The following is a 23,414-nucleotide window of genomic DNA, read 5'->3' on the forward strand; positions in this document are numbered from 1 at the left end:
GAATATGTTGGAACAGTTCCATGGTGAGCAATCAAAAAATTCTGGCCAACAGACCAATTATCTTCTATTTGATAAACTAAATCAAAACAGTGAATCATGTAATTGTCAGTTTTCTTTCAGACAGAAGTATTTCAAGAACTCAAACACTGTGAAGACAGGGAAGTGCTTGAGACTACTATTGAAAGGGAAATCAAAATAAGATGATTATTAATTTAAACAGCAGCTCTGCACCATGCCAAGAACTTGGTAAATACAATCTCTTTTAGTTCTCACCACGGCTCTGTAAGATAAGCTCTATTTTTTTCATTTTTAATCAGATGAATCTTGACTGAAGCCTCTCTAGGCTTTAATTTCCTTATCTATAAAACAAGGATAATAATAATAATAATAATAAAAAAGCCCACTACTCCCTTGTAGGATTCTTGTGAGAACTTAACATAATGGCTGTGAAGTACTTAGCAAAGATCCCAGCACCTAGTAGTTGCTACATAAAAGTAGCTTTTAATATAATGGTACTCCCCTGTCCCATCATTAAGTTTTACAGAAAGTTGTGTATTACCATTTACTTCTGCAATTCTTAGACTATGGAGAGTAGGTAAAGTAAACCATAAACTTCCAAAGCCCTCACTTATAGCTTTGTTAATGCTTTACATGACTTTATTAAGAAACCATGTTAGAAGTATCCCAAACTCCTTTGGATTTTATTTAAAAGACTCTACAAGATTTCAAGAAGGGGATTATCAAAGAACATTTAATTTAGAAGTTTCACATTAAACCCAGAAATAAAGAATTGGGGGAAAACTAAAACAAAACAAAAACATTACTGCCAACTCTCCATGTAAAGGGTATAACCTACTGAGGAGACCCTAAAGACCAGATGCAAATTAGTATGATGCTCAAGAACAGTGAAGAAGTAGACTTTGCTATACAGATTTGGTCCATGTTAGTTTATCCTAGATTTCTAAAGAGACTAAAAAGAAATATGAAAGAATACCACAATTTTTTAAGAAAAAGGAAAAACCTACTTAAACCTCACCAAGTTACCTTGTTTTCCTATAGTTACATATTCTTTCAATATGCTGAAAATACATATTTTACTAAATTGCAACCCATTTACATAGAAACAATATAAGATAATTCTATTGGCATAATAAAAAATAAACTAATTAAATCCTATCATTTTCCCTGTTATTTAAACATTCTTCTCATTATTTAAATAAAAGCCTTAATAATGATCACCAATTACAGCCTTGTATTTCCAGCTCAGCCTTCTTACAAGGATTGAATGTCTATCTGTACTATTATCTTCACCATCTAACAATTCCCCATCTAGATGGGTGTAAATGGTAGCTCCCTGGGGCATCACAGTGTCAGCTCTGACATTTATGTGACGGGAAATGCAGCAAGGGGAAGAGTCTCAGTATACCACACATGCTCCCTTAGTGTCAGGTTCCATTAATGTAGAAGCCACAAGACCTCAGTTTGAATATTGACTCGCCCAGTTACTAGCTGAGTGACCTTTAAGTCACTTCAACTCTTAGAATCTCAGTTTTGTTATCTACAAAATGAGAATATTGAGTCCAACTTTGCAAGATTGTTGTGAATGTTAGAAAAAAAAATTATGTTCCTACTGCTCTGCCTGGTACTTAGTAATTCAGTAAGTGATAGCTATTTATATTAGTATTATCCATCATCTACTTTCTCTTCATCATCTTCTCTGGGTCTCAGGGTAAATCCAAGGGAGTAAAATTGCTTATTCCAGAGGACTATGATGAGGACTGAATAACTCATGTGAAAGTGCTTTGTCAGCAACTGCCAGCTCTGTGTATGATTCTTAAAAATAATATTTAACAAACAGACTTGAGTTTCTGGGAAATCCTTGCCACTAAGCTTCAGTACAAACAATGGAGGTCACAATCTTTAAGGAAAACCAAAATTACCCTTTACCTGCAGAACTTAGTGAGGTCTCCTTACAAAGGGCTGCCAGAGCCAGTATCTGAAGTGTTAGGGCAGGAACTTGTAGCGTGGGATGAGAAAGAATTCGTGACACAAAGATTAGGATTTGAAGCAAGAAGTTTATTTTATTTTTCAAGAGAAAAAAAAAAAAAGGGCACGACATGAAAGAAAAAAAGAAGTGCCAGGCTCAAGGATAAGGGGTTTGGGCTTTTTATGGGGATAAAAGATAGAGCAGTTATTGTTGCAAATGATAATGGGAGGCAATTTGTGTTTTTTCTTCTCTGCTAGACTGGCTCTATCAGACTCCTCAGAATGTGCTGGGGCAGATGTGCAGGAGGGCTACATGCCCTTTTCTGTCTGCTCAGTACTATTCCAGTTCTGTAAAACAAGCTGGTGAAAAAAACAAGTTAAGCCACAGGTGGTTAAGCAAACAAAGGGGCAGTTGTGTGCTGTGATTTTTCCCTCTTTTTTTCTCTATTAGATAGTTTATCAGAAATGTCGTCCTTTCATGAAGTCAGCAAGATACAGCACGCACAGGTAGAGCACAGGGGATAGGGAGTGGGCAATAAACAGTGTTCACCACTAATCCCTCTGAATTCCTGGCAGGCAGTTTGGGACTTCACTTAGCCTCTGCTAGAACAGAGAAGGGGCATTCATTTATGGTGCCAAATGCAGGGTAAAAAAATAATTTAAGGAGGACTTGTTCTTAAGTGTAGCTATAATCAAAAACCATGTTTTATTTGTGGGAGAACACTTTTATTCCCACTCTTTACTTTACTGTCCATGTGGAAAGAAATCTCTGATCATTCTACCTCAGCAGAGGTGGAGCAATGAACTGATTGGAAAGATGGGTGCAGATGTTCATGTGTAACCTAATTTTCTGTTTTGAGAGTAGCCTGAATCATTCCAGTTTTTAGTGGTTCCATAATCAGCCATTTGTTTCTTATTTCTAGAAACAGACGTTTTAGAACAGATAGAATTTCCATTACCTTCCCCCCTCCACTCCCCCACATAAAGTCACACAAACTTTTTACCTTTATTCTAGCTTTGACTCTCAGCTTTCCATGTTCTTGGACTTCTCCCCAAATATAAGTGCTCCCAGTCCCCATCATTCACCCTCTTCCATTATAGTCTCTCTCGGCAATTTCTTCTAATTGCATCATACATCAGTAATGAGTTAAGTTTGACTACATGTAAAATACCCAAAATATCACAATAACAGTGACTCACACAAGAAGTTGCTTTCTTTCTCATGCATAAGTATCATGGTAGACTGTTTAGGGCCAGTATGTCAGCTCCACAATTTTGTCAGGGACCCCCAGGCTCCTTCTAGCACACTTGTCTGGCATTCCTAAGGTGGAATCCTTGTCCTCAGTGTCCAATGTGGCTGCTAGAGTGCCAGGTATCATATATGCTCTGCTAAAGGCAGAAAGATTGGAAGATGAATATGACCTCTTCCTTTTAAGGAGAATTTCCAGAAGTACCATATGCTACTATTGCTTATATACGTTTCATGTGTCAGATTATAATCTCATTCATATAGCTAGATGCAAGGAAATATGGGAAATATAGTTTTTTTAGCTATGTGGCAATGTACCTGGTTAAAATTTGGGATTCTGTTAATTTGGGAGAGAAGGATAGAGGACCAAATAATAGCTTCAGTGATCAACTCTGGGCCAATAACTTAAATCTGTCTCTAGCACCCCCCAACCTGCTCCAATGTGAAAATTCTCATTTCCAACCACTAGCTTGATTTCTCTACTAACACCATATCCAAAACAAAGTGCATTAATTGCATCTCATGTGTAAAGGAATGAATGGCTACACTTGACCTCAGGGCTGCCCAGACACACAACAGGGGCAGTGAGATTATGAGAGTAAGGCTCCCTGTACATACAGAATGACACCTAACCAGCAATTTCAAATTCCTTCATACGCTGGCCTCCATCTACTTTTCTAGGCTCATCTTCCACCACACACCCAAGCAAACTTACTAGACCATAGGAATTCTGGATAATACATAATTCCCTAAACCTATTACATTCTTTTGTAACCTGATACTTTTGTTCATTCTGTTTTCTCAGCCTCTGAGGCTCTTTATTTTCAGCTTTCTTTGGCCAAGTTGTATGCATTCCTCAAGGCTTGCCACAAATGCCACCTCTTCCATGAAGCCTTCTCTGGTTCCCCATAATTGGAATTAATGTTACTTCTTTAATTTAGTCAGTGGCATGTTGGTTATCATTCTCTTTTGAACCCTTTACAGTACGTCTTGTCCTGATATTTGTGCAAATGACTGTCTACCACACTAGACTAGAATCTCGTTGATGGAGAGGGCCAGGTTTTACTCATGTACACACACAGCATCTACCACTGGATTTTTGCATGTTGTAGGTAGTTAATTCACGTATGCTGAGCAAATGGATGTTAATATGAAAGTAGGAGCTTTAATTAATCAGTCATCTTCTGAGGGCTAATGATGTGATCTTCCTCTCTGGGAGAAAAGATGCCCTACAGAGGCAGAGATAACAGTTGAAAATCTGGACACAAGAGAAAAACAGACTGACCTGGATTTAACTCATAACTCTTCCACTTACATGCTAGGTGACCATGGGGAGATAACTTAATGTCTGTGAACATAATTTTTCTTAATTTGTAAAATGGGAGAATAATAACAAATTTGTAGCACTCTTATTATTCAGTGCCTACATATGTAAAATGCTCATGCTAGTGGCTAACCAATGGCAGTCACTCAGCTGTCAGTTTCCATCCTCATTTCCTCCGCCTCTTGAACCTCATACTGTCATATAATAAGTGACTAAGGCAACTTTGCCTGAAAAAAATACATAACTTGTATTTTTATGTCATATGTCTAAAAAGATTGATAGAAGTCAACAATAAAACAAAAGAAAAAAACTTCTGACATGTTTATCAAAACAATACTACTGGAAATTATGTAAAGTCACCAAAAAGATTTGTTAAATGTATCAGATTCTGAAAACAAAAGTTGAGAGCAGAGGGAGACAGAGAATAGCAAAGAAACATAATAAATCCAAATGGGAGACTTTGCATTAAGTAAGGGACTATGACTAGAACCAATTTGGAGAAATCATGAATGAATTATGTCGCTGTACCAAGAAATTACAGAAAAAGCCCAAATCTCTAAGGATTATCAAGCAAATTACTTCACTCGAATACATATTTCTCTGCTTATTTTATAGATTCCATATCCTCCCCTTACTTGGAGTTGGTAACTCCATCTTCTCTAACTGATTAAATGAAATTGAAATAGGCTCCTTGTGGATATTTCTTCCTGCCAGAATTGATCTAAATCTGTCCTAGGCAATGAGCCTCTTCCTTGCCAAACAGTCTACCTTGATTAACTTCACAACAAGTTGGTTCCCTTAGGATGCTTACCCATCTGTAAAACAGAAAATCCTCCTCCCTGCTACCCCAAATTCCTAGTCTGTAGGGCATTTCTTCAAAACCCAATACCTGCTTTCTTTTTGGCAAATTTGATGGGAATCAAGCATTCATCTTACCTAATTATTCCACTGCCAGTTGTTGTTATGCCTAAAACTCAATGATGAAACACCTACAACAACATAAGCTTGTTTGCAAGTTTCATTTATCGATCATTTCTAACCTTTGATTCAAGACAGGAAGCACACTGGCCAAATGGATGGCCATGATGCAGAGCCTAGAGGATTAATATTTCTTTGCAACTTGTATCAAATACCTCTACTAAAATTGGAGGTAATGGGAAATTCCTAAAGACAGATGAAATTACAACTTTAAAAATTACCATCCAAAGCTTGGGTTACAGAATATTTTCCTTTTGCTCTGTGGTTAACCCCTGGTACCATCAGAAGCAGCTTGGATTCTAACAGAGTAGGAGATTGTCATCTCATCATTCAGAGTGGACAGCCCTTGGTTTTCTCTACAGATTATACGTGCTTCTACCATTGCATTTAACAAACTCTAAATATAATTGATTTGCTTACAGTGCTGTCTCACCTACTAGACTTATAAATTGTATGAGCACAGAGATATTATCTTGGTCATTTTTTACTTTCAGCACTGAGCACACCATTTGGGGTACTTCAAAAACAATAAATACTGGGGGCCCAGATGAGAAGAGAAAGCAGATGGAAATCAAGTAAAGGACCTGGGCCATTTCCAAGGTGGTCCCCAGACAATTGTTATAATCACTAAAGTTGGGACTATGGAATGGAAAAGGGCTTCATATTATGGACTGCTGAGTAGGGTTGTGGATCTTGCTGGTTTAAAGGGCCACTGGCCAGGGTTCAGCCCAGTAGCCAGAATGCCTCTTACCTCTTGTTCCTTGTCCATTCATTTTCCCAGTTGTCATCCCAGCTTGCCTTCAACTGGATGCTGACTTTTGTAGGAATAACTAGCGTGATTGAATTCCTCTCATGCTTTCCTCCCCTATTTATACATTTCTAACAGAGCTGATTGACCAACTTCAAGTTGGTTTTCCCATTTGCTTCTTTATCAAAGCCCAGCTTTTGCTAACATGCAAAGACAGTATCAAGTAGAAATCGCTCTCATTTTTTTCCTCCTCTCAGAAGGAACGTTTCTTTACCTATCAAATTGCTCTCAATCCATACACACACTTTGCTATATGCATGTGCTATTGATTTCCTCCTGGGAGCTTTCTCTTGTTCTCTACAAATGTGTCGAACTTCTAACAAGATTTCTCTTCTTCCAAGGAACTCTCTTCTGCTTCTGAACAACCTCTGGACAGAAACGAGTCTTCTCAGAACACATGCAATAGATATCTATTGAATTGAATTCTGTTAAGTGGTTGTGATTACTTTTTATGAAGACTAATTACAATTCCATCCTGCAGAGTTCCTGTAATTAGAGTCTGGGACACCCTAGTGTTTCTCTAGTTATCTCAAGGAGACCTTGTTACATTTGCTAAAAATGCTCCAATGAGAATTTCCATCAACCTTTCATTTTGAAAGCAACTAGACACCTGTGAGATTGGAAATGGATTTGGAGAAGTCATGACATCAATAAAAGAAAAGAAAGTTTTCTTCATAAAAGGGCTTAGGGATTAAAGTAGCAGGATGAAAGTTTTCATATTGTGATATAAGGAGACCCAGAGTTCTTTTAGGGGTCTGAGTGCTGCTGTGTAGTTGGAGTAGAAAAAAATCCAGTTCTCTTCCCACTCCCTGCCATCTTCAACCAAAGGTTTTATTGTTATCTTTCTAGAACAGCAGTCCCCAACCTTTTTGGCACCAGGGAACCGTTTCATGGAAGACAATTTTCCAATGGATGGGATGGGGTAGGAGGGGGCTGAGGCAGAGCTCAGGGGGTGATGTGAGTGATGGGGAGTGGCTATAAATACAGACGAAGTTTCCCTTGCTTGCCTGCCACTCACCTCCTACAGTGTAGCCTCCCTCTCCTCCTCACTGTTCCTAAGACAATTTTTTGATGGACAGGGGAAGTGGGTTGTGGGGTAGGTGACAGAGCTCTATGGCCTGATCTAGCCTGGAGATTGGGGACTAAAGTTCTAGAAGCTTTCTTTGAAGGATAAAGAAATGGTTTATTCTGCTCATAAAACTTTGAAAGCATTGAACATAGATTATGGTGAGAGAGATAAACAGACTGACAAGTAGACAGATACTGGCCAAAGTAAATATTTGAAGCCTCTGTTCATCCTATTGCCATCCCCCTAGCCAAACAAAGCCAACTATCATCATTTGGATTACTACCTTAGCCCACTACCTGGGACCTCAGCATGCTGTCTTGCCCAGTCTATTGCTCTCCAACCCATTCTCTACCCTAAAGCCAGAGAGTTCTGTTTTCAATGCAAATCTGATCATCTCACTATCCTGTTTAAAATTCTCCAATGGCTTCTCATCGCTCTAAGCAGGAGAAAGTATCCTTCATAAGACCTACGGGACCCTTCATGACCCGGCCTCTCCTTCCCTTTGGTCTCATCTTGGACTGTCCAGGACATGGTCTTCCTTCAGGTTCACTACATACTATTTCCCACTGCATGTGATGCTCCCTCTGCCCACTCTGCTTCTCCTGTAGCACTCAGATTGGACAGCTCTTCCTGGAAGCCTTCCTGACCCAGGCCGCCTGGAATAGTTTCTGTTTCTCTCCACTGTATAGTATTATGGACTATTTGCCCATCTGGTTTTTACAATGTATCATACTGGTAATTATTTCTTCTATATCCCCATCCATATTTCTGAAAAATCATAGACAAAATAACATACTCACTATTAAGGGAGGCCAAAATGGTTGCCCAAACAGTGTGATATCGTGGTGTGTGAATTTCATTGCTTATCCTAACAAGCCACCACTATGGTGGTACTAAGGATTTGGAGCAGCCATATCAAACGCTTTTGGCTGTCTTTCCCACATTTTTCAATATTCATGAGTAAAGTGAACTTTATCCAGCACCTCCTGAGCCAGGCACCATGCCCACAGATATCATTTGTCAATCAGTAAACACTTACAAAGAAAGTGCCATTGGAAAACAGAGGTAGACTTACTTTGTTTATGCTCCAGTAAGCAACACCAGAACCAGGAGATGGAATTTACAGGGGAAGAAAATTACATTTTAGGTTCAATTAACAAATATTGAACACCTACTGGATTCTAAAAGCTCTTACATGTTTAATTCTCATCAGGACCCTGTCAAACAGTGATTCTTTCCCCTCGTTTTGAAAATACGGAAACTCAGGTACAGAGATGTGAAGTAATTTGCTGAAAATCACATAGCTGCTTAAAATGGCAAAACTAATGTTTGAACCCAGGACTATCTGATGTCACTATCTCATGATATTTACATGAGTCATGCATAGGTAAACTTAAATGTCTGAATGGTAATTGTGTATCAGCAATAATAAAATTCCATGTCAGGATATTTCTTCCTTTTTTCCACTGCAAACTTATTAATTAGTGGCAGTAAGATCATGAAAGGTAAATATCAAAGCTTGATCTACATTTTTAGCTCAGATCAGAAATAAAAGGTTACCATGAGGGGTGTATCAGTCTCTCTGAACTATCTCGATAACATGTCTTGATTGCCTAATGCACAGGGCCAGAATATTAGAGCCCTTAAAACTGTCATAAAACCTGGGCTGTTCATCCCAGCCATGGTCTCTTTCCCATATTTCATTTTCTTAATAGCCAGCTGATGGCTTTTGGGGGAAAGGACAATGATTTTAAGACAGTTAATCTTTACAGCCTCACCCAAGCCTGAAACCTGGATTGCCATTCATCGTGGTCCAGTGAGCTCCGCCTTCGGGCAGGTTCGGATTTGCCTCTGCTTTCCTCAGATGGGAGACTTGTCAGTCGGCACTGGAGCATAAACCAATCTGACAGGCTGCTAGGACACCCCAAGAGAGAAGGCAGGCTGGAGTGGGCCCCGTCCCTGGAGGTTCTGATGATGAGTTGTCTGAAATGATCAACACACAGGCCTCTGGACATGAGAAATCTGCTCACATCATGTCCCCCGGGGGAACTGGGAGCATTGGAGACTCGGGGGAAAGAGAGACAGAGAAAGAAAGAGAGTTTGTTGTCCTTGGAAGTAATGCTTCTTGCCCGATTATACTCAAAATGCCATAGCTGCAGGGAGGCCCACACTGTAAGGACCTCTGATTAGTGCCCAGTTAGTTCTATCTTCAGCCATGACAGTGACTGCCTGATTCCTTGGGTACAGTAGAAACTGACATCTTCCCAACCCCCTCATAACATGGAAAGACAAGCAATGAAAAGAGTATCTTTAAAGAGTACAAATCTGCCTTATAAGATTATAAATGATTAAACGCCATAACCCATGTGATACAATCCATGGCATGTAATAAATCTTCTCTTCTACAAAATGGGAATAATGCCTGCATTTTGAGGGGTATCTTTTGGGTCACTGTTGAATACACCCTAGAGAATTTTTTTTGGTCTATTAATTATTTAGAAGCCAAAGCCCATAGAGGTTAAGATATTTACTCAAGATCACACAGTGGGATTATGTAGAAGCCAGAAAAAGAGCTCTTCATCCTTATCTCCATCCAAGGTTCTTTCTACTTACAGGGTGCTTCCTCTGTTTTTTGTCTTTTTTTGTCTTTGTTCTTTTTCTTTTAGAGACAGGGATCTTGCTATGTTTCCTAGATTGGACTCAAACTCCTGGGCTCAAGAGATCCTCCTGCCTCAGACTCCCAAGTAGGCTCCTGCTACAGTCTCTGTTTTTGAAGTACTTATTCACTAAATGCATGAGTAGGTGAATGAATGCTTTTAAGAAGAGAAAACAAATGGAAAACTCTGATTCTTAAAATAAGAGTAATTAAAGTTTGCATCTCTCTGTTTCCAGTCCAGCATCCTTTCCCATACCTCTCTGATGAAAAAAAATGTTTTGAGGAAGTTTACTGCATACGTATTTTTATGTCACATTTAAGTGATACCATCCATATTTCATTCCCCTTCCAATATTTGTGGAAATAACACTTTGTTCATCTCCAGAGTAGGAAAGAGGTGAAGGAAAAGAAATATTGGTTGCCAGTTATTATGTGAAATGCTTTTCCTATATCATCTCATTGAATCTCTGCAAATAGATGAGATGCAAGAATGATTAACCCGATTTTATAGATTAAAGCTCAGATTACTCCATTTATTTTCTCAATGACACTCAGCTAGAAAGAGGTAGACTGACTTGAATGTGTGTCTCTTTATTCCAACATCTATGCTTTTTGCACTAGTCATAGCTGCTTACCTTAACAATATGAAAATGGATCACATCCATCCAAGCCAGGCACAGTGGGATGGAGCAGAGAGCAGAAGACTTTATCTTCTGCTGCTTTTGTTCTTTTTGTTGCTGCATAGAAAGGTGAGGACAAGGTCTCCTCTAATCAAGCAAATGCCTCAACTTCAAGAGACTAAGGAAATCGAGTTGAAGCATTCTGCTTCTTGGGTCTTAAAGTTGTCATGGAAACAAAGGCCTCTCCAGCCCAAACAAGTTCGCAGCACAGAAGGGAGTAATTTGCTGATTCATTTGTTCATTTTTAAATGCATCTGCAAAGACTGTGCTGAGGCTGGATCTGGGAGTTCCTGACCATCAGTAGTTTCTGATCTAGTAAAGGAGGTGAGACATACTCCATTCAAGACTAGAAATTGTAGGCCTCTCAAGAGAGGTGCAAGAGCAGAGTGACTTGCAACTTTAGAAGAGGAAAAGTCTGCTTTATCTGTGCCTCAGCTTCCTTATCTGAAAATAAGAGAAATTCTATTTATCTCATAGGATTTTTGTGAGAATTAGGTGAAGTATAAGAAATTAAAACCTTAAGTTTTTTATCTGCAAAGTAGAAATAATTACACCTATATATCAAACTATTTACAAGGGAGTCAATGAGATGAAATTATGTAAAATAAAGGTACTTTGCACATGGCCTGGCAAATAATAGGCACTCAGTAGGTTGTTGTTGTTGTTAAGTAGTTGTTTTTATTCCAAAAAATCTTTGACAGGATCATCAAATTGGTGCCCTTTACATTCCACCTGCCCTCTATTAAATCGTGCTGTTTCTTGTCCTTGGTATTAGTGTTACATTGCTGCTATAACAAATTTCCTTCCTCCATTTTCAAATCCAGCAATGACACTCAAGCCTTTTTCATGCTGCATTTTTTGTTTGTTTGTTTGTTTTTTGCTTTTTTCTTCCACTTTTTTTTATTTTAATTCAAGATATTATGGGGGTACAAACATTTTGGTTACATGAAATGCATTTGCCTCTCTCAAGCCAGGGCCACAAGCATGTTCTTCCCCCATACAGTGTGCCCTGTCCCCATTAGCTGTGGGTTTACCCCCTAACCCCTCAACTCCCCATCCCCCCAACCCCACTACCTGACTGGCACCCAGTGAGTATTACTACCATGTGAGCACCTTAGTGTTGATCAATTAGTACCAGTCTGATGGTGAGTACATATGGTGCATGTTTTTCCATCCTTGTGATACCTCACTTCAAAGGATGGGCTCAAGCTCTATCCAGGATAATATAAGTGGTACTAGATCACCATTGTTTTTTGTAGTTGAGTAGTGCTCCATGGTATACATATACCACATTTTATTAATCCACTCATGTATTGATGGGCATTTGGGTTGTTTCCACATCTTTGCAATTGTGAATTTTGCTGCTATCAACATTCGGGGGCAGATGTCTTTGTTATAGAATGTCTTTTTTTCCTTTGGATAGATGCCTAGTAGTTCTCTTCCACTTTTAAAGACTCACATGATTAGATTGAGCCCAACTAAATGATCGAGGATAATCTCTCCACCTCAAGACCCTTGATGTTAATCACATCTGCAAGTTTCTTTTGCCATATAAGGTTCTAGAGAGTCTACATTCTAGAGATTAAGACATGGACACCTTTGGGAAACCATTATTCTTCCTACCACAGTTCACTTTCTGGCCCTCAAAGATTCTTCTTAACACATAACTGCAGAGCATAATTCCACTAAGCTTTCTACTACTCTATGACAAGTATCCTTTTTCTACAGTTTCTAATAGAATGTTCCTCATTTCCTTCTGAGTTTTCATCCCTAGCATCCTCCAAATCTAGATTTCTGTAAGAAGTCTGTGAAGCTTCACTGGTAGCATGCTTAAAGTCTGTATTTCTGCAAACCTTTTGTTTAAAGCAATCTGGGCTTTTTCTATTGTGTTCCTCAACATTATTCCAGCCTCTGCCCATTGCCAATTCCAAAGCCACTACTACATTTTTAGGCATTTGGTACATGGCACCCCACTTCTGGCACCAAAATCAGTATTAGTTTTCTATTGCTGCCATAACAAACTACCATAAACTAATGGCTTAAAACAACACAAATGTATAATCTTATAGTTCTGTAGGTCTGCTACAGGTCTCATCAGAATAAAATCCAGCTGTCAGCAGGCTGTACCCCTTCTGGAAGCTCTAGGAGAGAATCTAGTTCCTGCTCATTCAGATTGTTGGCAGGATTCAGGTCCTGATGGTTGTAGTACTAAGGTGCCTATTTTCTTGCTGGCTGTATCTTGAGAACCATTTCCAGTTTATAAAGGTCACCATTTTCCTTGACTTGTGTTCCCCGTCCTCTACCTTCAAAGCCAGCAATGGTGAATCAAATCCTTCTCAAGTCACATCTCTCTGACCCACTTTTCTGCCTTTCTCTTCTACTTTTAAGGATTCATGTGATTAGACTGGGTCCACTCAGATAATCTAGGATAATGTCCCCCCTCAAGACCCTTAACCTTAATCACATCTGCAAGTCCCTTTATAATATAATGTAACATATTCACAGGTTCTGGGGATTAAAGTGTGGATGATGAGTTGGGGGCCTATTTCTCCTACTATATCCCTGATAATCATGAGATACAATAAACAATTTTTCCTGTTCTTCATGAAGTTCTCGCCAAGACTGGAAATTGCTTCCTCTTCTTAGTGGTTATCCTCAATAACCAGGAGACTCATCAAACAACTTTCCTGTTCTTAGTGGAGTTCTCTCTCTTAGTGGAGTTCTCTTAATGGAGTTCTCTATCATTCTCTGCTATCCTAGCCTTAAAGTGATGCAGCAAAAATTCAATTCTCTGGCCAACATGGAAAACACCAATACTTTTAAGGACCATGATTATTAAAAATTACTGCAGTCTAAGCCTAAGTGGCGAGTATGAGTGTTTTGGGTTGGAGAGGATTGCTTGCCAAAGAACACACAGGTTGGTGTAGCAGGAAGTTTACACATCTTAGAAGCAGACAGGCTTTGAGCTGAGTCCTGCCTCACCACTTGATATCTTGTGTGACACTGGATTGTTGCTTAAATTATGTAAGTCTGTATTTCTTCATCTGTACTGCAAGGCTAAAATATGCATTGCAGGATAGTTGTGAGAACTAAATGTCTGCTCAGTGAACTGCTCTCTTTAAGTCTAGTTTATGGTGTCACTATAAGTGTTATCATTAAATCATGAAATCCTTGAGGGTGAGATCCAACTACAACATTCCTTATCAAGAATTTCAAGGAGAATTCTAAGGTCAACAGCATGAGCTTTTGAGTCAGACATATCTATCTATATTTTAATCCTGGTTCTGCTATTTACTAGGTTTTTTTTTTTTTCCATTTCAGCTCTTTAAGTGTCATTTGTTGTTGTTGTTGTTTGGAGATAGAGTCTTGCTCTGTCACCCCGGCTAGAGTACAATGTTATCATCATCATAGCTCACTGCAACCTTAAACTCCTGGGCTCAAGCAATCCTCCTGCCTCAGCCTCCCAATTAGCTGGGACTACAAGCACATGCCACCGCACGTGCCTAATTTTTCCATGTTTTGTAGAGACGGGGTCTTGCTCGTGCTCAGGCTGGTCTCAAGCTTCTGACCTCAAGCAATCCTCCTGCCTCCACCTCCCAAAGTGCTAGTATTACAGGCATGAGCCACCACGCCCAGCCTCATTTTCTTTGTAAGACCAAAAATGCTTACTTGGCAGGATTGTTGTCAGAAATAATACCAAAGTGAAGCCAAGCACAGTGCCATGTGCCTGTAATATCGTCTATTCAGGAGGGTGAGGCGGAAGGATTGCTTGAGCCCAGGAGTTTGAGACCAGCTTGGACAACATAGTGAGACCCTGTCTCCATATTTTTAAAAAAATGAAAAAAAAAAAAAAGGAATAATAACAAAGTGGAATTCATCCTACTGTTGTATCTCCTCAACAATCTTTTGAGTTAATGGCATTATTATCTGTGTTTCCTAAATGAGGGGATGATTGTCTATGGTAAAGTGGTCATCTAAAAGGTTAAGGAACATGCCCCAAATTTATAGCTAGTAATGGCAGAATTGGGACTCAAACCCAGATCTTTTCTGTCTTGGAAACCTAGCATATAACTCATATGCTATCTTGCCTACCCAGTAAATTGAGTGAGGCAATGAATATAAAAGGTCTGGAGCATTGTGGAATACCTAATAAGCACTATTTTAGTAAGGTGCCCAGGTATCTCACAACCATGTTACACAGCAGTGAGTATAAGCAACTGCTTCCCTCTTCCCTTACTAGACTTCCCCAGTTGGCAAGGGGCCATCAGACATTGAAATTCAGGAGGGGCAGGAGCAATGGGAGAGTCATTACATTATTTGCATCAAATTCCGCTTGTCTAATGGACTTGTTAAAAAGCACCCTGGGTGGAAAGTGTGAGTCTTAATGGCATTTTATAAAAGTTGCTATGATGAATTAGCACACAAAGCAAATTAAAAACAGCTTATGGCTTGTTGAATTAGGTGATGGGCCACTGTTGCATTTTTCTCAGACATGATGATCCATTAATATCCAAAGGAGCCAGAAGCTGCTGAAACGTGTCAGCTGCTTGGTTTTAGGGACCTGACAAGTCTGAATCATTTAATCCTAGAGGGGCAGATTGTCCAAGATAAATTGAGCTCATGGAAAGAGCATCTTTCTGAGCTCCTCGACAAGGACATCTACTGCTAAAGGCAGGAGTGGGACAGTTCCCCTCAGGGACTTTTGAGAATAGAATGGAACACAATAGACTGGATGTCTGACCTGGTTGGGACCTCCAGGAACAGCCTCTACCCACCTCCTTACAAATGGGGATACTGAGACTTCAAAGAAGAAGGGTTTTTAAAAGCCATCTAAAACATCTCCACAGACTGTATTGACGATCTATCTACTTTGTGTCCAGCACCATACTGGGTCCTGAGAATACAAAGTTATTTTAGGTGTCTTTACAGGCCATCCAAAAAACAGCTACTAAGTGGCACAATTGGGACACAAATCCCATGATTCAAAACCTAGCACATTTTTCGGAATAACAATTGTAATAGTAATAATATCTAACATTTATTAAGCCTTCACCTAGTGCCAGGCGGTGCTGTAATACTTTACATATATTATTTCATTTAATCCTCACCATAACACTTTGAGGTAAGTAGTGCTATTATTATGCCGATTTTATAGTTAAGAAAATTTGAGGACCAGAGATGTTAAGTAACTTTTTCAAGACAGCACAGTTAAAAAGTTGCAAACCTGGGCAGTCTGGCCCTAGAGCCTCCCTTCTTGACTTCCATTCTCCAGCCTTCCTGATGGCTTCTCTACTTTCACTTTATATCAAGAAGGAACCTGGAGGCAAGCCAGCAGTTCGAGGACTTTTGGGGATAAGAAATACTGGGGTAGGGACTAAGCAGTAAGGGAGCTTCAGGGACTAAGGGAAGAAGAGTTGATCACCCCTGAAGGGAAGATTAAAAGTCTTTGGTACTGCTATCTTGTGAGCATGGCCACATGGCCAGAGGCAGCAGCCTGGGAAATTGATTCACATAATGAAATGGCCAAGAAAGTGGATTTTGGAGTCATAAAGACCTCATTTCATACTCAGTCTCTACCACGCATATTTGGGTTACCTGGGGCAGGCCCCACAACTTCCTGAGCCTCCTTCTCACGTCTATAAAATGGGGATATTAGTTTTTACCTTTAGAGTTGTTATGATGTCAAATAAGACCATGACTACAAGGTTCCAGGCCACCTAACGAAAGCATAAGTAGTGGGAGCCATTGTGGTTGTCATCTTTAACCCCTCATCACCACCACCATCACTCCTAGGTTGAATGGGGGAGGGAGGCAAGGTGAAGAGCACAGAACTAGAACTTGGATCTGGAGACTCAATCCTAGTCCTTTGTTACTGCCACTGAGCTATATATCCTGGGGTTAATCAGAGGGCCTCACTAGCTATGTCCCTCATCTGTAAAACAGTGATGGCACTATGTCTATCATACCTTATTTGCAGCAATTGATTGAGTCACAAATAAGGTAACATGTGAAAATGCTTTGCAATCTCTAGAGTGTGTGTTGGGGTTCCCCAAGACAACTCACAGGATTGATGATTCATTAGGAGGATTCACAGGACTCAGCATAGTCATGCTCATGACTGTGACTTATTACTGCACAAGGACACAAAGCAATGTCAGCTAAGGGAAAGGAACATGGGGCAGAGTCTGGAGGAAATTAGATGCAAGATTCCACGAGTTCTGTCTCAGTGGAGTCACACAGGAAGTGCCCAATTCTTCCAGCAACAAATTATGCCAACAGGTATGAAATGCTATCTACCAGGGAAGCTCATTAGAGATCCAATGTGCAGGTATTATATTGAGGGCTGGGTGTGTAGGCACCCTCTGCCTGGCATATACCACAATTCCAGACTCCCGAAAGGAGAGCAGGTGTTTAGCATAAATGATATTGTTTGTACAAAGAGTTCAGGCACAGTGAGCCATTCTTATGAGAAAATGGTGGGAACCTTCCAAAAATCTGAGTTCCCAGATGTCAGACAAGGACCACCCTTGTAAGTGGGCCTTTTTTAGGATAGCAGTGTCAGGCCTTCTATGTTAACTCTTTTTTTGCACAAAGTAGAGAATCTATAGAAAGGATTTTTATTGTTAATAGTATGCACAAAAGGGAAACGGGTGATAACAACAACAACAACAACAGTTATATTTACCGTTTGTCGCTGTGGGCCAGGCACTGCAGTACATGCTTTGCATATATTAACTTATGTAATATTTCACCCAGTACAACAACTCCATAATGGAGCTACTGTTGTCATCATTGTCATCGTCATCACTATGTTGTATATGAGGAAACCGAAGCCTAAGAGAGGTTAAGTAGCTTGCCCAGGTAACTAGCTATCTAACTAATAAGATGTGGTAGGACCAGGACATGGTTCCAATAGTCTGTATTCCCAACCACTATACCACACTCTGCTGTACTGTACCTACTATGGGGTGGGAGCTGCATATGTGTTATTTCATTAACGCTCACAGTAGCTCCATGTGAATGTAGTTATTAGACTAGTTTTGCATCAAAAAACCTGTGGCTCAGAAATGTTAATTTATGTGCGTCACATCACACAGCCAGAGAAGTGACACCATCAGGAGTGGGTCTTTGCCCTCCCCCAGCCACTTTTCCTGACTGGGGCTTTGTCTGGGCCTTTGCTAAGCAAGATACAAATGGTTGAGGTGAGAATCATTCATTCTGGGAGTTTGCACCAGGAAACGCTCTCCAAATTCCATCTCTCGGAGACAGAGTTAATGGCAGAAGGGACTGTGTTGCAAGTAATTCAACTTTTCCTGCCATATTAAAGAGCTCTAGATGCTGTCTTCAGCTCTTTTTGGTTGCCATGGCAGCAGATGCAACTTTTTTGTGTAGGGAAAAAAAGAAAAAAGAAAAAAAAAACCACATTTGGTCCTCAGTGTGGAAATATCTAAAGAAACAGATTCTTTACAAAAATCTGTTTCCCAGATCTTGCTAGTTTTATATGCATAGTGGTTACACTCCAAGGAAATTTTTAGAATGAAATCAAAGAGAAATAAGCAGAGCAATGGTAAAATCTGCTTCTCCGGGGAAATCATATGCTGTATGTGTGTGGCAGTGATTTTTGAGAGTGGGGGATACAGCAGGAGGCAGACAATATAGGACTTGTGACAAATGGTCCCCTCCTTAAGACAGCATGTAGTTACTAAGGTCTTGTTCATCATTTTGATTCCACTTCCAACTCCCTCATGCCACCAGTCATACACATCACAGTGCATTTGCCATAACAAATACTCAGTAAATCCTCTTTAGCAGGGACAACATGATACAAAAAACAAGAATTATAATTCAGAGTGAGAAGTACGTTGAGGTAGGCTCGGCATTATATGGGGGCAAAAAGATTCGTGGCATTGTTCATACAATTTTACCTATCTCTACATACACAAACATAGTTTTTTTTAATTTATTGTGTTTTAAGCATTTATTCGGGTCATTACATTAACCTCTTCAACCATCCAATTTCAGTGATGGTCCAATATTAAATGAGTAGAAGAATCACAGTTCCCTATGAATGGACATTTAAGTTGTTACCATTTTTACTCATTATAAAAGAAAGAGTTCTACAGGCTGAGACATCTGAGAGGATTTTTATAACACAAAATGCTTCATTCAGAAAGATAGCCATGAGTCTCTTTATTATTTTCCTTTTTTTTTTTTTTTTAGTAATTTTTAAAATTTGATTGTAGTGGGAGAAAAAAATCTCAATTAGGTAGTAAATTGCCTTTCTCATCTCTTATTATCACCTTATAACATCTGATGGTCTCCAAGAAAAGAAGCAGACCTCAGTTTTGGGGCTCTATAGGCTGCCCCTGTAACCACCAAGGAGAAGAAAGAACTAACCCCAGTTTGTGGCCAGAACTGTGGAAATGTGCACTGTGATCCAGGGAGTCATCCTGGGAGTTGGTATCAAATGATGATGGATTCTCCAAGGATGAGTGAACATCTGAAACCATGAATCCTAAATCTGTGCTACTGGAGATTCCTAACAATGTCCTCTTTGGTCCTCTCTTCCAGAGCCATGTTTGACTATGACAAGAGCAAGGACAGTGGGCTGCCAAGTCAAGGACTTAGTTTTAAATATGGAGATATTCTCCATGTTATCAACGCCTCTGATGATGAGTGGTGGCAAGCCAGGAGAGTCACGCTGGAAGGGGACAGTGAGGAGATGGGGGTCATCCCCAGCAAGCGGAGGTAAGAATGCCTTTTGCATGCTAGGATGTTTGCTTCTCAGCTCTCCAGGGAGTGGAGATGAGGGAAGAAGAAGGTGGGGGGAAACTGTTCACAAAATAGCTATTCAAGTGAGATAGTCGATATGCAGGAAAACTGTCAGTGGTGACAGATGACATGAATTAAAATTTCTCATTCTCCTCACATTAGAGTTTTACCAAAATTGGTAACTGTGACAAGGCATAAGAAAGAGGATATGCTTACACTGTGTTCCTGAAACTTTAACCCGCATCTGCATGTGCAAGATTATCTTAACAGCCTATATGTCCTGACTTACAAACTCAGTACGTTTGTCCCAGAGGTTCAACATTTAGCAATGAGTTTTATAGAAAGTCCACGCGAAAGCCAAATAAAGTAGGCTACTTACTAGGCTAAGGTCTCTGCTATGCAATATGTCCAAATATTGATGGAAAAAAAAACCTGAAAACCCCCATCTTAAATTCAGATGCTTAGGATATAAGCTGTCAAACATCTGGTGAGGTCTAAAGACTGGATTTACAATGGTTTTTACTGCTTCAGTTACTCTTGTTTCCCGCCCCACAATTCCCAGTAGTCACTCAGATATTTTGTTCTGTATGTCTTTCCTAAGTCTAGAGTATCATGCTCTTTCTCATTCAAGTATTTCTGCAGCTCTGCTTTTGAAAAGCAGAAATATCCTTAAGAACAGCCAACTCCATCGTAGGTCCCAGCAGCTTCTAATCATCACCAGAGAGGAACTTTCCTTCCCATGAATATTTTTTTGGGACCAAGATGCTGTTCAAGAAGCAGAAATCGGATATATTCTAGAAAATAGATATGGTACAAAATCAATTAGGAATAATGTTTATTCAAAGCAGTCACCAACTTTGCTCAAGCTGCAGGTTTCTCAAAGGGCTGTCATTCTCATATCCAAACAGCCAAAATGCCTTATAAAAATCCGCAGAAAAGCCAAGTATCCAAGTGACACAGTGATTGAGCTAGTACAAACCGTAGTGGGAAGATGTCAGTGAAACCCCAGAATAACTCTGGTGGGACATTTGTGTCCCTGAGAAAACTGGTTCCCATATGTCTAAGCCTGTGACCACACCGCCTGGGGCAGAGCGTGGTCGGGAGGGTGTCAGACCCACTGCTCTTCAGCTCTCGTACCTTCAGCAGGAAGGAATCACATTGAAGAAGCTGAAACTCCAGGGAGCCTCTCCATCCTCCATGCCTGTACCCTCAGATCTCCCACCACCAGGCAGGCTCTGGGTCTCTTTAAACCTCTGGGCTCCTGCACAATTGCCTGGCATTGCTCTGTCTGGGCTTCCTAACCGTACCACGGCTGGTAGCGTTTTCTGAAAGGTTGTATGTTTAGAGCTTTGACTCAGCACTAGTTTGTTTATATGCTACATTTCTGCATTTCCACGTATTTCAAATTTTAAAAAAAAGTCAAGATGACACTCATTTTGGTTTGCTTTGACTTAATTAATCAGAGCTGTCTGAGGGGCTGTTCTCTAGAGCCATCTTGTTGAATATGGCCCCAAAGGTAAAAACGAGGCAGAGGAAGGAAAGCTACGTGGGAATAGATTCCAGTTCATTTTGAAGAAATCCTTTTACTAGTTGGAGTTTCCTAGAGATAGCGTGGACGACTTGGGAAGATACAAAAGAAATTCAGACTTTGGATGGGAGAGTAGAACTGTCTGATTTTCAGGCCCTTTCCAACCCTGAGGTTCTGTGATTCTAACCACTCTTGTCAATAGCCATTCATTTGTTCAATTGCTCATCATTTCTCCCTAAGGAACGTTCTCAGAACTATTCCTCCAAAAATAATTTTCCACCTGCTGGTGATCATTCTTGAATTAGCTGTTTCTCTCCTACCTTGCATGAAAACCATCTTAGTGACTACATTATAGCTGGCCTGGGAAAGAAGTTTGTTTAGTGACTGCAATATTAATATTTATTTACATTCTATTTTATGAAGGAGTACAGTAGCCTCACCTCCCAAATATATATATAATTTGTAGCTCTACATGAATTTCTGCCAGATTTTCTTTTTAGAATTTTAATTATTTCCAGAAAGGTTACTTTTAATGTTTTAAGTATTTATAAGAATAACATCTTTCATTGTAGAAGAGTAGGAAAATTTAGGAAAGTATAAGGAAAATAAAAATCATCGATAATCTTACCTCAAAAAGAGTCCTCATGTACTTATTTTAATGCAATTTAAAATCTACACAAATTTATTAGATTGGTGTTATTCTTCAATCCCTAATTCTTTTCTAGCTCATCTCCTGAGTATAGTTTAGCAGAACAGATCTGGAAAAATTTTAAGTCTCATAATGGATACTATCATTGTATGACTTTACCCTTTACAAAAATGTTTCTGTACTGATGATTCCATTTAATCATCCCAATGAAACCATAAGATGAAGAGTATGAATATTATCACCTTCCCCCTCCTTTTTTATAACATGGTGAATAAATTTTACTTAACAAAACATTCCCATAGCATGCTAGAAACTGTTTTAAACCCTTTACAATTATTAAGTTATTTAAACCTCATTACAACCCTATGAGTGAGATGCTATTATTATTACCATTTTACAAATGAAGACGTTGAGGCACAGAGAGGTAATTAATTTGCCTGAAATTGCCCATCTAGTAAATGGCAAAACCAGGATTTGAATCCAGGCTATGGAATTTCTCTTAACTCACATGGAATCCTGCCTCCCAAAGGTACCAAAATAAGAGCTGACAAAATTCAATTCAGCAAGTGTTGCTTGGGCAGCATCTGTGTGCCAGGTGCTGTTATAGAGTCACTGCCTGGTGCCCATGATTTGTGGGACCAGCATGTAACTATGCCACAGCCACTCTGAATAGGGCAATGAGAGCTATATTGTAAAGGCACCAGGGGAAGTGAAAGGGCAGCAGACAGAGGATGAATTCCATCTGATGATTGATTGCACTGACCACATATCATGCCAGGTGCTTTCAAATACATAATTTTAATGGAATCTTCACAAAAATCTCATAAGGAAACTGAGAGTCAGAGAAGTCAAGTAACTTATCCAAGGATGCACAGCCAGCCTCTGGCCAAACCCCAGTCTTTCTGGTGGCAAGACCAGATGGCTTTCTACCACACCAGAAGCACTTGCCAATAAGGAAATGGAGAGTCAGAGAATTATAAATCACACTGGCAGTAGGGGGCTAAGCCAGGATTTGAACACATGCCTTTCCGATGCCTCTGTGAGCAACTGCAAAGGTTTGGGGCTGTTCTCAGCCCTACAGCTCTCAAGTCTGGTGGCCCACATTTGGGAGTCTCCTCATAGAGAAAGAGAGAAGTCCATGCCTCTGGATTGGCAGGGAGGGACTAACCTTGGCAGTGAGCACCTGAAGAAGGGTACTGTATTACCTCCTTTTACAGGTAAGGAAATTGGGACTAGTGATGACAAGTAACATCACGGACAGCATTATCATAATCATCTCAGCAGCAGCCTACTGTGCACTAAGTTCTTACTGTACATCAGACACTGTTAAACAATTTTCTTGTATTAGCCCATTTAACATTCACCGTCATTTTTTGAAGTCTATGTTACTATTCTGATTTTACCAACATGAAACCTGACATCCTAAGAGATTGAATGAATCCAAGTCTCGATTCATTGCTCCACAGTGACTGGTCACCTGGGCTCTCAGATGGCAGCTTGTGACTGGCGTTACATAAGAGTTTACTCACCTAACCTTCACAGCAAGCCTGTGGCCACTAATGCGGATGGCATTTCAATTCTCCTCCCCACGGGGCCTGTGGAGCACAGGCAAAGGAACTCCCAGTGACAAATGATGTTCCCACTGTCCAGTGCTCCAAGCCTGACCCCATTATGTGTTTGGCTGGAACCAGAAAATACCAGATGGGAGATGGGGG

The 23,414-nt window shown here is 40.0% G+C and overlaps 1 protein-coding gene across 14 annotated transcripts in view; it reads left to right on the top strand.

Annotated features, from left to right (window-relative positions):
• DLG2 (discs large MAGUK scaffold protein 2) overlaps positions 1-23,414 on the top strand; it is a 1,739,579-nt gene that overhangs the window by 1,648,670 nt on the left and 67,495 nt on the right. For all 14 annotated transcript variants that reach the window (XM_045557224.1, XM_045557232.1, XM_045557228.1 and 11 more), the window contains one exon: positions 19,322-19,498. In XM_045557224.1, the coding sequence (XP_045413180.1) occupies positions 19,322-19,498 (177 nt within the window). The remainder of the gene's footprint in view (positions 1-19,321; positions 19,499-23,414) is intronic.

The sequence above is a fragment of the Lemur catta genome, chromosome 7, assembly GCF_020740605.2.
Source record: "Lemur catta isolate mLemCat1 chromosome 7, mLemCat1.pri, whole genome shotgun sequence".
Lineage (NCBI taxonomy): Eukaryota > Metazoa > Chordata > Mammalia > Primates > Lemuridae > Lemur > Lemur catta.